This window comes from Echinococcus granulosus, assembly GCF_000524195.1.
Source record: "Echinococcus granulosus chromosome Unknown EG_S00145, whole genome shotgun sequence".
Lineage (NCBI taxonomy): Eukaryota > Metazoa > Platyhelminthes > Cestoda > Cyclophyllidea > Taeniidae > Echinococcus > Echinococcus granulosus.
In genome coordinates this window covers 57,932-73,700 of record NW_020170525.1, presented here as the reverse complement: position 1 = coordinate 73,700, position 15,769 = coordinate 57,932, and the positions used below count along the sequence as shown (strand labels likewise).

At 38.5% G+C, this 15,769-nt stretch overlaps 2 protein-coding genes across 2 annotated transcripts; one reads left to right on the top strand and one right to left on the bottom strand. All coding sequences in view use genetic code 11, as the record gives it.

The window, feature by feature from the left end:
- Nucleotides 1-1,561: 1,561 nt before the first annotated feature.
- Nucleotides 1,562-2,665, bottom strand: EGR_09370 (Zinc finger and BTB domain-containing protein; the record flags this gene model as incomplete). Its single annotated transcript, XM_024498619.1, has 1 exon — nucleotides 1,562-2,665. The coding sequence occupies one exon, from the start codon at nucleotides 2,663-2,665 to the stop codon at nucleotides 1,562-1,564; it is 1,104 nt and encodes a 367-aa protein (XP_024346958.1).
- Nucleotides 2,666-6,679: 4,014 nt separating this feature from the next.
- Nucleotides 6,680-9,036, top strand: EGR_09369 (hypothetical protein; the record flags this gene model as incomplete). The annotated part of the gene is made up of 4 exons (XM_024498618.1): nucleotides 6,680-6,882; nucleotides 7,774-7,877; nucleotides 8,219-8,341; nucleotides 8,879-9,036. 4 exons carry the CDS (start codon nucleotides 6,680-6,682, stop codon nucleotides 9,034-9,036), a joined length of 588 nt encoding a protein of 195 aa, XP_024346957.1.
- Nucleotides 9,037-15,769: the final 6,733 nt, after the last annotated feature.

Here is a 15,769-nt window from a genome sequence, read left to right as displayed (position 1 = left end):
TGGATGAAATAATGCAAACTAAAGAGAATAATTCGAAAGGCAGAATCCAGACAAGGGTGATTGAAAGTTAAAAAAGTCAGGATTAAAGCAAGTGCTCCAAAACAACAATACCTAAGGGACCCTATATGTACAAGTGATTGCAAGACGTGACTTGTTGAGTCGCTTGAGCAAACTGTCTTCAAATGCACTTGTCAAAATTTTTTAGTGAGTTAGTTTTGAAACCCATGTCATGTACCAAGGCAAAGATAAATAACTGCTTCCACTTATGTGCTTGCCGTGTGAAATGGAATAAAAACTGATTTCACAATGTACGATGAGTAAATTACCAGATGGTCATGTCAATACAATAGACAAATTAGCTCAGCTAATGACAAATAGTTGAGGAAAGGTTAATTCCTCCCAGTAAATGAATCAGGTGCAATTTTGAGTCATTTAAGGTAGTTCAACGAGACCCAAGTCCTGGGTGCATTTCTTAAACAAAATGGAAAATCATCAAGGGCAAAATACGGTTATCGAACAGTTAGTTCGGAAGACATGGGAAAGGGAGGGGAAGGAAAACACCCTCAGCGGGGACCGAAATCACCTTTTAGATTTCCTATGGAGGATATGAGGTCAATTGAGAAAGGTGCCGTCTCAGAGGTACTGTGAATAGCAGTTAAGACGATGAGAATGGCATACAATTCTACCGCCTTGTTCTTCTTTTCTAATCACTGAATCGTTCACTGCTCCCTTGTCAACAAAAGCAACCTTTGTAAATAATGATGGACTTCTTTTATTATGACTGTTAAGGCAAAATCACAAGACCACAATACCTCTGCATTCTGTTCCAGCCGCCAATTTCTTTTACATCAAAGAGGGATTGGAAATTCAATGCTTGCCACGTTTTACAAAAAAAAAGATCCATGTACAAACTGTTACACTAAGTCAATGTTTTCCCAACTATTTTTAAAAAAGTTTTTAAAATTGTCAGCTAAAATGGCTTCCCGGATAGAAGAATCTGCCGACTCCAATAGCTTTGTTTCATCTGCTCAGGCCCTAACTAACCTTTGTCGAATTAGCGACTAACTTTCGTTACCACAGTTGCCAACCCAAGTGCTTGGATTTCGTGATGGAGACTCTCGGCAAAGATTAACACAAGAATTAGAACCCCGTGTCTCTCATTTACCTAGAGGTGTCTTTGTCCATCCTCGTATGATTACAAAATACTTATGGTTAAACTGGGACGTAACCACTATCATACGGAATAAACTGCAAAAAGAATTAACGACAATTTTGAAAAGCGATCAAAATACTTCAGTCCCTAGAGAAAGCTTCTGAAGTTCCATAACTACTTGCGCGATCGTAAATTACAATCTACTCAAAGATCACAAAGAATAAAAAGACGCGGTAGCTTTTCAAAATTTAAAACCACATGCTCAATCCACACCTGCACTTACCAACAAACACGTAAAAACCCTTAGTCGGGACCTGATATTCTTTTATCATATGCAAAATAGGTACCAAGATGAACATGGAGGGCTCAACTGGAAGGAAAGGATAGGGGTAAAACAGGAGGAAAAGCTCACAACATCCGATCAAAAGTAGTGCCACAATTTTTTAGATGGTTCTGGTACTCCAGTTCTGTGATATAGGTTCCACCACAGGTCACACAGTTGATCTTGCTCTCCGGATGCTTTCGTAGGTAATGCGACTTGAGAGTGCAGTTCTGCGTTGAGGAGTAGTGACACACTCGACAGATATACGGTCTCTCCCCCGTATGAGTTCGTATGTGCACAGTGAGATGACTCTTCTCTACCGTAGTGTAAGCACAGTGGGGACAGAAAAATGGTTTCTGTTTAGTATGCTGGGCCATTACGTGTTTACGCAAGTGAATCTTCTGCCGATAAATGCGACCACAGAAGGAGCAGCTGAAAGGCAACATTTTAGGAGGATAAGAAACCTTATCAGCTGGAGGATGATCGATAATAGGTTGAGGAGTTGGTTGGAAGGATAGATCATTGTTCGGGGAGGTAACGCAGGGTGGCTGGATAAGACTATTGATAAAACCTAAGTCTTGTGAAACAGGACTCTTATCAAGGTCCACCGACTGCTGATCGGGCAAAGAAAAGAGGTTTGACGGTGAGAACTCTTCCATTACGTGAGGATCGGACAAACCGTCTGTCTGACAGGAGGCCGATGCCGTCAGTTGAGGACACGATGATGGTGGTGGAGCTGAACTGCAGGAGCAAGAACCGACTGCACACAAACACGAAACACCTGCCTGCGAACAGCAAAGACTGAGAGCATATGAAGAGGAGGCATTGGTGACATCAACTGAGGTCATCTGCCGTAGATGCATGTCCAATTTACTGCAGGCAATTTTGTGAATAAGGCGCAAGCTATCCTCCAAATTTAAAGCCATATTCAAGGTACTGCATGAGTTGGGGGCGTATGAAACGCTATGAAATTTGAGACCTGAATTTCCAGCTTCACTTGAGGAGGCTCGACACGAAGTCCTAGGGACTTGGGGTGATGTAGATGATGGTGAGGCGGCTGTGACGAGAGGTCCCTGAAACAAACCACCTGATTCACCGATCTTTTGTGGAAATTTATCGAGGTTAACGTTCGCTAGTGAGCTGTCCTGATCGCGAACACCACCAATATGATCATTAGCAGAGCACTCCATCTGCTCATAGGAGAAAAGTGGAGTTTTTAGCCCAGCACCTGGTTGGCAACTTGTTCTGTCTGAATAGTTAAGATTTCTCACCAATTTAATTCCGTGGTCATTTTGAACATGAAAAAGAAGGGGCCACGGACTATGGAAAATCCGAACACATTGAGAGCACTGTAAACCCTCATATTTACTTTCAAACAAGGAGTTAGAACAATTAGAACGTTTGTGTTCAATGAAAAATGTTAGCTCGGACAAAGGAAACTCCAAAGAACATGATCCGCAATAGATAAAGTCGGGCCGCATGATTCAAGAAATGACAAACTACGAACAGACACGGGCTATTAGCCGGCCCTTTTTGATTGGCCAGAGGCATGTCATACAACATCAAATATAAAAAGGGTTAAGAAAATTTAATTTGAAGTTGATTAGAGACATACTCCTGGAATCAAAATTCTCAAAGCAGTGGGTGTTCACCTTCACATATTCTGTACACAAAGTGTGGGGAAGTTATTTTATTAATGTGGGCGACAATAAAACAAAAATGACAAAAATAGTGCCAGAACAGTATCAAAATATACAGAGTCCTTAAGTATAAGAAGGCAGTAAGCACAATGATGCCGGAAAAACACTAACGTAAATGTATTCGATCATTACCTGCTTGGTAATCAAGCAACAAATAATGTAAATGGTGCGTATGGAACCACATAATTTACTTTACCACAATATGCAGCTTTGTATTTCCTCTTTTCAGTGTAAGATGTCGTTGTGGATCATTTCTCAAAATATGGGTTTCTAAGTCTTCGCGGATCACAATTCTACTATCTGTTTTAAGGCTCAGCCTATGCGCGAAGTCACCTGGGTTTTGTACATTAATAATAAATCCTTCTTTACAGCTTTTTCTGTGAGGCCAAAAAGCGCAAAGGGCAAAATGTTAAAGCCAGAGACAAGTAATCTAATCGACAAGTCTGGAAATCTTACCTAGTGGGCTGTCTAAATTGCGAATAATATTCCTGCTTATGCCTAAAATACTCAATAATAATGATGGCCGTGTGCCACCATCTCAAGTAGTTAGATCTGTGACTACCCCTAACTAGTGAACACGTAGCGTAGCGTCCCGAGACTCCCTGAAGACGAAAGAAGACAAAATACTCGGGCAGAATATATATTCAGCGCAGAGAAGGTGTCTGGGCTACTCGCATGGCCCAAAAGGCCAGCCCACCCAGCGAGGTACAAGGGGGCTAATTCAAAGTCCAAGAGTGGCTCCTCACCAGAACCGAGGGATAAATCACTATCGTATTACAGTAAAGCCTAAAGTGGACTCAAAATCTATTTTTTAACCAAACTGCCATCCCGAATAAACTTATTTGTGCTTGGTCATTGTAGGCAAATGATACACTTAATAACCGTAAAAACTCATCAACTTATTTGATGTTATTCAAGCGTGATCATTAAATTTACCTGGTCTCTCAAGAGTTAAACTCGGAGGCAGGCATTTGTATCATGCCAGTACCTTTCGAAAGCAAAGGCTGTAGTAGCTTGGCTTAAAGTCAGCTACTTTTAAAGGCAAGTATTTACATCTTCTTTTATAAAATATCCCTTTGCCACGTAAGTTAGCATATTGTGAGGCACAAATCTCAACTTTTGCGTAAAAATAGTAAAATGTTTTAATGTGTTTCTTACAAAATTTTTTTCATGCAATGAGCACTTTTTTGTGCAGTTATTGTGCTTTTGTGAGTTTTAAGCGCTTTTTAGGTAACCCATATAGCAGCTTTAATGGCATTGATGTAACTTCTCAAGGCCAGCGTCGTTTCGCGCAGCAATCGAGATTTTTATTCTTCGTCCCTGAAAATGGATTCGTCTGATATTTATGGTGGTCCTCCTTTGCAAATGCCTCTCACACCAATGGAGTTTGTAAAGCAGCCAAGAGCATTGCTGAAAATTGCAGCCGCAGTAAGCGACTTTTTTTGCGGTTATGAATCTAAGTCCTACGACATATTTGGAATCCTACTAGTGTGTATTGGAAACGGGTTTTATTTCGCATAGGTACTATAGCAATAATTTGTGCGCTCGTAGAATTTTGTAGTTTTTTTTAATTTTGGTGAATTTTGTAGCCCTCAACTCTTATCTTCCCAATTGTTGGTAGTAAGGCTTTTTAATTCTTTTAAAAATATCTTAGTTAACCTGCTAAACCAAGTAAGTTGACTAACATTTAATATTTTAGATTATTTCAGTTATTGGTCTTGGCTGTGCTACTAATGGCTGCATGGTGGATGAATATTCCATATTTAACAACGACGCGAACGCATGTCGTTTTGCTGTGGCTGTTACTCTCCTTGGCTTTCTTTTTTCTCTCATTTCCCTTGTCTCTGACTATATGTACGATAAAACTGCTAACGTTAAGCGATGTCACTATATCCTCATAAGTGACATTGGCGGTGCCGGTACGTTTACTTAGTCATTGCTGTTATGATAAAATGACATTTCTCTGTCAATTATTCAAAGCAGATGCCTATAATTTTTGCGTATTTTTAGCACTGACTCCTAAGAAATATTTTGTGGTGATGGTGTACATTTTGTACGCATCTAATTACCAACAATAAATGAACTTCTTACAGTCTTATTAACAATATTTGTATTTATTTCTGGGAAGCTAGTGAATTTAACGGTTTCTGAGTAGAGTTTATCGTTTTTATTAAGTATGAAAATGCAAAATCTCACTTTTAGTCCCACTTTTACTCGTGCACTCGCTCATTGAGCCTCAGTTACAACATTTGAAGTATCATTAGATAAATTACAAGAACCTGGAATCCTTCTACTCCCTTTTATCAATGGCTAATCTTATCTGAATTATTTTCACTTATGATGTATGTGTAAATGAACATAACCAGAAGTAAGGACAAAAATGAAGTGAAAATGAAGTGAACATTGCCTGCCACTATTTTAGGTTTGTTCGCGCTACTGAATTTTGTGGCCTTCTGCTATCTGGCCAACCGTTGGTCGAACACCGAGGGCACGTGGTTGGAGGAGAGGGGCTTTGAGCAGTGGCAACAGCGGAACGCGCGCTCCGTCACCTTCTTTGCCTTTGTCGCCCTCGTGGCTTGGGTGAGTGCCCCTCGTTTACGCGCGCGTGAGCGCTTGCCATACATGTCCGTACGGCCGTACGCACGCACGCTTTTCTCAAAGCAGTCTCATTTCACAATCTTAAATCACATTTGTTCATTCGTTTGCGTGTTCATTCACTTGCTGCTTTGCCACTGGCGGCCTTGCCTTTGGGCACTGTCCAAACGGTACAACAGTTTTTTTGCTCATCGAGACAAGATTGGGGCCGTGTATTCCTGGTCAGCTCATTGCATAGCCGTTACATTTCACCACTTGGAAAGCGTATGGCCGAAATTAAGTATCCTATCTTTGTAGCATAAATTTGGCATTGTTTTTTTTGTAGGAAATTTGGTTACTAATTATTGCTACTTGTCGTAGACGAAACTGAAGTTACTTATTATGTAATCTGAAGGGCGTATTCGTACGAAAATGCTACAAATAGTGAATGCTTTCAAACAGCTTGGTAACAGATTTAATCGTCCATATTCAGCAGAAATTGGTTTAACTTTACTCCAAAGCAAGGGCAAATGACCAGGTATGTATCCTTTGTGGCTACTTCTTGCAATTTATTGCTTTCCGTATTTCATTTTATCGACAAAACTTGTTCGTCTCACTGCATTTTATTTTTAACGCCAACTTCCCATAATTCCTATATTTTTATGTAAACTAAACGCTGCGGTGGTCTTTAACGTTTAGACAATACTGGTATCATTACCTTGATTGATGTCGGGTATCCTAAGAACCTAAGTTAAAGAAGTGCTTGAATGCATACTTTGTGCCAGTTTTCTGACTGTTTTACACATAGTGAATGTTCCGGGGCGTATCTTCATGAAAGTGACAAATAAAGTTTCATATAAAAGTCAGCCTATGGATATCTTCCCAAACCTATAAACTGATGTACTTGGATAAAATATGACTTAAATGTAGATGACAATTTATAAGGAAATAGCTAGACGTTTTGGCAGTGCTTGGCAATTTTCTCATACTGAAGCGGCAATTCTTACCACTTCTGTTGTTTTACATATGTTTGTATGTTTTATTTTGTTTCGATGGGAAATAATAAGTCACTTGAACCAATCTTGTTTTCCTAACTTTGGCATGGCTTTCAATCCCCCTCTGCTTGCTTGCTTGTTTGCCTGCCCGCCTGTCTATCTCGTGAGTTTGCAGTTGTGCATTTTGCGCGTTTGCTTGTTCAACTCGCCCTGCCTCTGGGCACAACTCATTTGGGGCGACGAGTGTCTTCGTTCTTTAGAAAGCAACTACGAAAGACATCAAAATTAGTGCAATATTTTTTTTCCAATAAAGATTAAGAGGAAAATACATCCTGTTTATAGCCGACCTACCTGGAGGGAAGTAGGACTAAAAAAATGCAAGAAGGTGAATTAACAAGTCGAGTATGCATTATAATTAATGACTGCTTTTTATATTTTTTTTAGCAAATTCATTATACGTAAGTATTTCGTTCGCGTCATCAAACTGCCTCGGCATAACAACAGGCATGAGTAGATAGCTTATTTAAACTCATCAACTGTTTCAATACCTTGCCGTCAATTGGTTGCTCAAAAATAATCTCTAATATTCATCTAACTCAGCCGCGCAGTTAATTTAAGATAGTGTAATAATTCCATCTTTTATTTTGGCTGGTAGTGCGGAAACCAAAATCCTGAAAATTTATGAGGTTTTTGTATAGGACCTTCTTAAAAGTCGAAATTTGTAACAAAATGAAATGCTCCCCTCTAGCAAATGAATTATAATGTGTTCAAAATTCGAGAATCCTTTCAGCTCTTCACCTGTCGCACACAATTGTGTCTTGCTGAAAATCAAATCTAGTGTTTGGATTTTATGCAAAAAGGGTGATTTTTTTACTAAAGCCTAATTTGTTATTCTTCACATTCTAAAGAATAATACCCGAATAACAGCTTGTTTTATATCTATTCCTCTACCGCGACTAATGTGTAATGTGAATGGAATTTAAAGATGTCATAAGTTCCTTGGTGATCAACATTTTGTTTATTCCTGAGACGTTTATTCAAATTAGTTTTGATTGTACAATACCGAAAGTGGAGATGGGGAAATGAAAAAGTGAACCATTTTGATTTCTTCAAAGCCGTCAAGCGCTTTAAAGGTAGTCATTATTCCTCCCAACTTTCTCCTTCTGATGTGTGTGTCCCACAAATTCGTCCATTCGTTTTTGCGTTTTGCGCATCGTCGTTTTGGCCGCCTCTGCTTCCGTATGCTGCTGAAACAGTGACAACTAACTCACATCACTGTGAGGTATTGCTAGCCTATCTCAACGTTCGTTTCTCTCCTCAGCTGATATATTTATCGTTAAATTTTTTTTTGAAAATAAGTACATTTCTTTTCTCAGTCAAAACTTTAAGCATAGAAATAGCATTCTAATCTTTTCATTTGTTTGAAGCTGATAGTAACGACTTTTGACTGTTATAAATACATTTCATATTAAAGTAATTAACGTAGCAACATTTTTTGCTTTTGCCGTAATCGCTTGTAGAGTAAATTATAGTAATGGCATATTATGGATAAACAAACTAAAAAATAGGCATTTTGTAAATAAGATCAACTATGAAGGTGATTTGTCCCTACTTTCGCAGCCATGGACCGCCATCAAAATGGGGAACTAACATTTTCCCCTTTGGTTCATGCGAGGCAGTATGATCTTAAATATTACTGAAAAGAAAACAATATGAAACGATAAAATCATGAAAAGTAATTGCCCTTTGTGATCAACTTGCGTTTTGATTATTAAAATTTTCAAAAAATGACAAGAATCTCTTTGTTATTGTCAAAATTTCGAACCTTCACGTAAATAAAATGACTTAAAACCAGATGAGTACGCTTTGTTTCATTAAAAAGAGTAACTTCAGGTTCAATCCGTTTCATTTTAGGATTACAGAGTTCTCACTTTTTTAGTTGTTTATCTTTTTTAAATTGTGCTATTTGAAGCACATCAAAATGTGAACTAGTCATCGGACTTAGTCGTAAGGACTCATGCCTTTCATCTTCATGGTGTCTTTAAATCCCTCTGTAAGTTTAATGCCTTCTAAGCAGGTGGATAGGGTGCTCCTAATTCCCTGTCTAACGCATTTCATATTTCTCATTTGTGAGTGCTTCGTCGTTACCTTGTCAATAAATTTTTGGTCTTTGTTGATTTGGTCCAAACAAGTTATTGGGATGATTTGACGTCTAGATGTTTGGGAATACGCAATTTTAAAATTGATTGCCTTAAAATAACTGCTTCGCTTAATTCACATTTCACTTGTTAACTGCAAAAATCGCTTTTCCAAAGCTGGAATGATCCATCGCACGAGGTATCTTATGAAAAGAAATTTTCCTACCCAAATGCAGCTTTGACCAGAATCTCTATTCACCACCAGTTGGGCTTCGTTTCATCTGCAACGATGAATAAGTTTATAAGTGATTTTATCAGTATAAAATCTCATCATGCTAAAGCGCTTCGCGCTTACCAACAGAAGATTAGCTACTGGATGTTCCAGTGCTAGATTCAAAGTGGATTAGAAAAAACATCGAATATTTGGAGGAATTACTTGTTAAATGTATTCCTGTTAAATATTCTTATGTCGTCAAACTGTAATCAAAATTATGAGCATTTAAACGAAAGAACGAAGGATCTTTCTTTACTTTTCTAAGAAATGCACAAATTGCTGACTGAATTGAAGTTTAAATAAGGCAAAATGAACTTTTTTGAGTTACGTATTAAATTGCCCTAGTTACTTTTAAGTTGTGCCTGAGTGCTTTTGTCCCATGTCTGTTTGTACTTTATAATCCGTTTTTAGCTACATGCTGCAATTGATTTTTAAACATGCAAAAGCATTAGTCTAAAACAGGACTTAAGATTTTTATAACTACTGCCGTTTGTAAAATTTTGAATTATGGGAATTTCATGGGGTCAGCTTTTTAAAGTGTGCTCACTCGGAGTATAACATGTAGAAAAGGTTTTCTTAGGATTTTTTGAATCACTCGTTAGGGTCAGTGCTTCCAATATCTACTGCTACACATCGTTCAGTCAATCGTTCACATTTTATCCTGTTTTGAGGAATTTCTTAATTGAGTATCATCTTTAAGTCTGTCCTTTTTGTGGTTGGGCTGCTTATAACACTCAAATATCTCACACAAAATAACTATTTTATCTTACTGATGTAAAATTTATTCATTACCTATTTGATACTAAAGCACCCTGAGGCTTCTTTGAAGTCGTAATAAAGCCAAGTAGTGAGGAAAAGTATACATTAATAACGTAGGGAAGAGCTGAGAAACTACTAGCATGGCCTAAAGGCTATGCTGCCAAGTAGGGATATAATTCGGGAGGACTTGAGAGACCGTGTAACTGAACACACAGTTAAGTAAAATACCAAAAGCCTACGATACATTGAAGTTTCATCCAATATGCTATGTAAAGGAATGGGCGTTCTTGACATCCTTCATGGATACATAAAGGTAGTTACGTAAAACCTTGTCGTTTCTCCCGTCCACTTCAATTTTCAAACCCTTTAATCTCAAAGCTTGATTTGTTGAGGGCACATTGTAGTGTGGGAAAAGATGATTGCGCAGACAGTAAAATTTAAGCGAAAATCGGGATTTGCATTCCCTTCAGTGGTCAATAGTGACGCCTGAATCGCTAGGCTTGTTTAACTTGATGGTGTGTTACATAAAAGCTGTGGTCGGATAAGCATGTTTTGTAGCCACTTTTTGACTTTTTTGCAGTGACCACTGTTGGTTTACAAATTGTAAACTATTTCAGACTAGTATATTCAAGTAGGTTTCATTAAGTTTTTGAGGTACTCAGTAATAAAACTTGAAAGCAATGCCGGAGTGGACGACCAACTACGTAGGTTGGTATTGTTACCCATCTATCCAGTTTATTAAATATTTAAGCCAAACGGATATCTACTTGCCTATTTTTCTGACCTACATAATTAATGTTATCTCTTATTTGCTCCTTTGTTTAACAGTAGCCTGGAATTTCAATAATAACCTACTTTAATTTACGCATTGGTGAGCTAAATTTTTTGAATGCATTTTTCGATAAAATTTTATTTTGAATTGAAAGCTATCAGATGAAAATTTAGAAACTCCTGCTCCTTGATTCTATTAAATTTCTCCATAAATTTTGCCGAATTTTTGATAATATATCTTCTATTTTGATGTATGCTATGCCAAAAACCTCCGATACTTTAAGTGCAACGGTTTCCGGTGTTCCCTTTTTCATCTCCGGCTTCATACTATTAAGACTGGATAAGTGGGTGGTGAAGGTAAAGTTCACGGTATGGTGGCAGTTTATGGGTTATTAAAGTTTAAAGGAGATAGGTGTTCCCTACCTCTTCAAGGGTCGATGGTCTCCGCTTAGTTACGTGGAAAACCTAATCCGACCGCTTGTCAGCTAAGCGGTACACTCAAATACGCATGGTTCGCAAAAGTACTCGCTTATTATCGCTGGAAATGTGCTACTATTATGTGAGAGCTTTGATATTTGATTCCCTTGCATCAACTTGTCTTATGCGACTTGATGAACCACATCTCGATCCTAAATCACGTTGCTAAAATACCGCTCAGTTTGACTCGAAAATAAATTTAAAGGATTCTAAGGCAATAATAAGGCGAAATTTGTATGCTGGTTTTGTTAAACTCTTAGGTAAATCAAATGATTTTGACTAAATTTAACGAAACTTCTTTTTACTAGCCACTTTAATGCATGAAGTTATTCTCGATTTATTGTAACTTTGTTCAGCGCGCAATTATCTCGTCAACATCAAAATTTGAAGCCTTCATCGCTTTTACCTATAAAAAGTATCAGGTCACTTCCCCTATGGGTTTGCGAAACAACACCAATTATTTGCAAATTTTAGGTGAATTACTCAGGCACGGATGAATCGCTTCCAAAAGCCTCTTTTGCGTCACGGAAGAATAGATGGTGCTATACAATGGAAAGCAACTGTTTTCTATTCCAGTAGCAGTATTCTTGAGAAAAAAGATTAAATGACCTATGTGCAGAAGGTAGTAATGCTAAATACTCAACCAGTGTATCCAAAACCCTTCTACGTAAAATAGTTACAAAAATTAAGAAAGAGAATCATTGCGTTCTTGATGCCGCAGATAAATTTGAACTTAGATTTGTCAATCATACTTTTTCAGCAAGCTTTTGGCTACTTGGATACGCAAAAGTGCTCAGCTTATGCTACCCAGGTAACACATTGGAAATTACGATTAACCTAATCGCTCCACCACTGATCTGAAAATCCACCTCTTGATTTTCATTAAAAGTACATTACATTACATTATTACATTATTTGCTAATGTTCTCACAGATTTTGCGCATATAAAAATACATGTCAAACTTTTGCTGCACTTTGGTAAATTGTTTACTTATTTAAAGTCAGTAGAATGATTTCTATTTTATATCCAAATAGATGTATGATGATCCAATAGATATAAAGTAGATGATATTTGTTATCATCTGTGTCCAGATTGTGAAATGGTGCCCATGGTGCCCAAATCCTGGAAGAGGGCACTTCACTTTCTCCTGCTCACACTCAAGCAAAACTTTTATTTTCGGCTCTTCCTTAATTCTATCCATGCGAATACCAAAATTGTGGATGCAGAGGGGTGTTTTGGTGGGTTTTATGCGCCCTGAACTTAAAAGAGCTGAATTGGGACCTCTGCAAAGAAAGTTTAAATCAGGTTTGGACTCTTGAAGTCTAACGAAAGCGGCAAAGTAATTCCATAGAGCACAAAATATTTGTTCACTTATAATGCTCAAGAATCACGGAGAAAAAGTAAAAGTTACTGTAAGCTCAAGTTGGATCATGTGTTGCTTATTAGAGATCGAGTTCTACATTCGGCGGCTTGATGCAGTACTATCACTTCTAGGATCCTCACTGACACACATTCGATCGTCTTTGAAACATGCGGACGTTATTCTTATACCAGAGCTCCACATCACCGTTTTGTGCTCGAAGACCTCTGAAAAGTGTATATCCACGAGCCTAACATCTTCATTTGCAGGAGGCTGTATCGTTGCATATGGTTTCATACACTCCGTTCTAGCACTATGATTAACGGTGTGCGGACTGGTCCGTGAGTAACAGGTCGCATCGCCTTAAACAGAGGGTGGCATTGCTCCAGTAGTATTCCCTCAAAATTAAATCACTGGGGGTGTCTTGAACTCCTCTTCTACAACTACTCCAATTCTAATGAATTACACCCCAATTGTCTCCAGAGTGGTCTCACGTTCATGGCACTATTGCGTTTCCGTGCCGGTGGGCAAAGCCCTCTTGGCAATGGTTTCGTTCCTTCTTCCATGGAACCAGGGACAGGCAGCTCAGCAGGCATTGACGACATGTACCCTCCACCACCCGCCAGTGCAGGTCCCACACCACCACACCAACAACAGCCAATGGGAGGCGGCGGCGGCGTTGGGGCTATAAATCAACCCACCTATTACCCCCCACCCACTTTTTAACAGCTACATCCCGCCTGCCCAACTCTTCAAGCTCTGCATTCCTTCTCCTCCACCTGCTCTCACCGATGTTGTCCACAAAGTGTTGTATGATCATGAGGACACTGCTTTTCGCACTTCTGTTGTGACAAATCCAGTGCTGTTAGATTTTTTTAATCCTCTTCCATTCCTTTCTTTCTTGGGCTCTACGTGTTCCGAAATTAACTTTATCTGCATTTGTTTGTCTCACATTTTCCCTTTTTTCTCATGCTTACAGAATTTGAAAGTTACTGCTAATAACATTGCTATTAGTGTAGTAGTTTCTATTTGTTACTCTTCATAGGGCATAGACTAGGTATTTGCCAAGGCTTTAACTTCGGTGCAACTGCGGCTGGATTATGTGGGCAATTCTTTTGTATGCCTGCAAATGTTAAGACTTTCAAGACTCAAAGAATATATTAAGTTCAAGCACAAGTTATGAGAATATTTTATTCAAGAAGATTGCACTTAGTAACCAGTGCAAATCCAGGCACTCAATCTGATTAATAAATAAAATTAATCACACAGCTTTTCATTTCAGTCTAAATGATTTGTCCAAGTTTTGTCATATAATCTTAAAATCAAACGAAGGCAAATTTTGCTAAGGTTTACGAGACATTTATTTTGAAAAGTACCATGAACTGCCCAGGAATGTCTTGAGCTAAATTAACCTGACACCGACAATTAGAAATGTGGTACTCACTTATGCATCACGGCAAAAAACACTACTCGACTATTCATTTGTATCTGGTAGTGCCATTTATGCCAAGCCTTTAATACTTTTAGTCTCAAGAGATGGCCAAGTTTTAAATAAATTGGTAAAATTGAGCATCAACTTTTTAATACCGAAGAGAAATGGGAAAAAATAATAGGACTGGCTTATCCAAATTCGTGTTTATAATCCATGACTTTTTCCATATGGAAATAAACGAGACAAAGTATTGGTAGAAAGACAAATTCATGCTGTGTAGGCGAGACTTTTTACCGTTAAAGAAGAGATGTCATTGTGGCGTCACAACTTAATGAACTGATGCTTGTGTGCGTGTGCGTCCTTAGTCCTATCCAGCTTGGCGGCTGGCTGGTGGAGAAAGCTGGGGACCAGGCCGTCTTAGTCACGTGCATTATGGCAATGGATTGACCTTGCCCCCGGAGGGTGTGTTAATCCATTTAAATTGTATATAAAGTGAATTTCAGCCAATCAGGAGGGCCTGAGTAAGAAGCCGTTTCTGGGTTGCTTGCAAAAATAGCCACGAAATTTACCACTAGAAAGTCGAACAAGATCTTTTCCCCGGGAGTGGGGGCATGCCTAGTGCGTTAGACCTAGTGGGCGGTGAAAAGTGCATATCATATCAGGAAGGGAATAAGAAATGAAAATTCATTTAGTGGAACTGCCATGTTTGAAGAGGTGGGGCGTCAGTGAGCACATGATTCAAGAAAATACACATTAAATCAATGAGACATTATATATCTCTCAAAAGCTTAACAGTAAAAAAAAAACAGGATGAGGAAGCGACTACTCGGATCACTTTTGTATAGACATCCAAAGGCCAGCTCGAGATGAAATACAGTAGGCTACTGAATATCCCAATTTTCGTCCCAATGTTTCACACAAAACTCGCTCCTAACAGTTGATTTTCATTGTGGTAACTAGGTTAATCGTGAGAACACTGGGATCATTCATACAAGTTAGAATTGCTGTGCACAGTGGTGATGAACTCTAGATTTACTCATTTATTAATATAAGAAAAATTGTGTTGCAGCGTGTCCCACTACCCCATCAGGTAGACACACAAATAGTGGCCAGGATGAGTGCCAAAAAAATCTCCATTCGCAAAGTATAAGGGTTCCATTCACTCTTCAGGGTTACACGAATTGACACCTCCATCTCCCCTACTTTTCTATCGAATCCTTATTCCACATGAAATCTGGGACGGTGAAAATGAATCTTTAGAGGTGAAGATCTCATGCCACTCGCAGGATGTATGAATGTAACCAGGAGACCTTAAGGTGGTAGAGCTCGATTGCAGGTAGTGTTTAAATCAAACTCAAGGTAATTAGAAAATGCCGAATTTGACATATGGGGCAGTTGTTTAGACACATGCCATGAGTTACTTGAGCGTATCACCTCGTAGTTCCCTCTGTGTGGTAGTTTTAAATGAAGCCATAAGAGTAAGATTAATGGAACTTTAGTGGTTGGGCTTAAAATGTTGTCAAGGAAATTATTTTTGCATCATAATTTTTTGCCATCAGATGTAAAAATGCTACAAAGCACTTTTCGGATACAAAGAATTTGTTATCAGTTTTGGCAGGTTAATTTAAACTCTGACAGAGATAGATGTAAATGTACTGAAGAATCATACTGAACAAGTTAATTTGTACCCTACTTCAAGTGGCCATTAGCTGAAGGACTGGACAGTCAGTCCTTTTTTCTGGACTCATAGCTATTTTCGCATATTTACGGTTATTGGTTAAAATTCTAAAAGAATCTCAAGACAGACAAATAA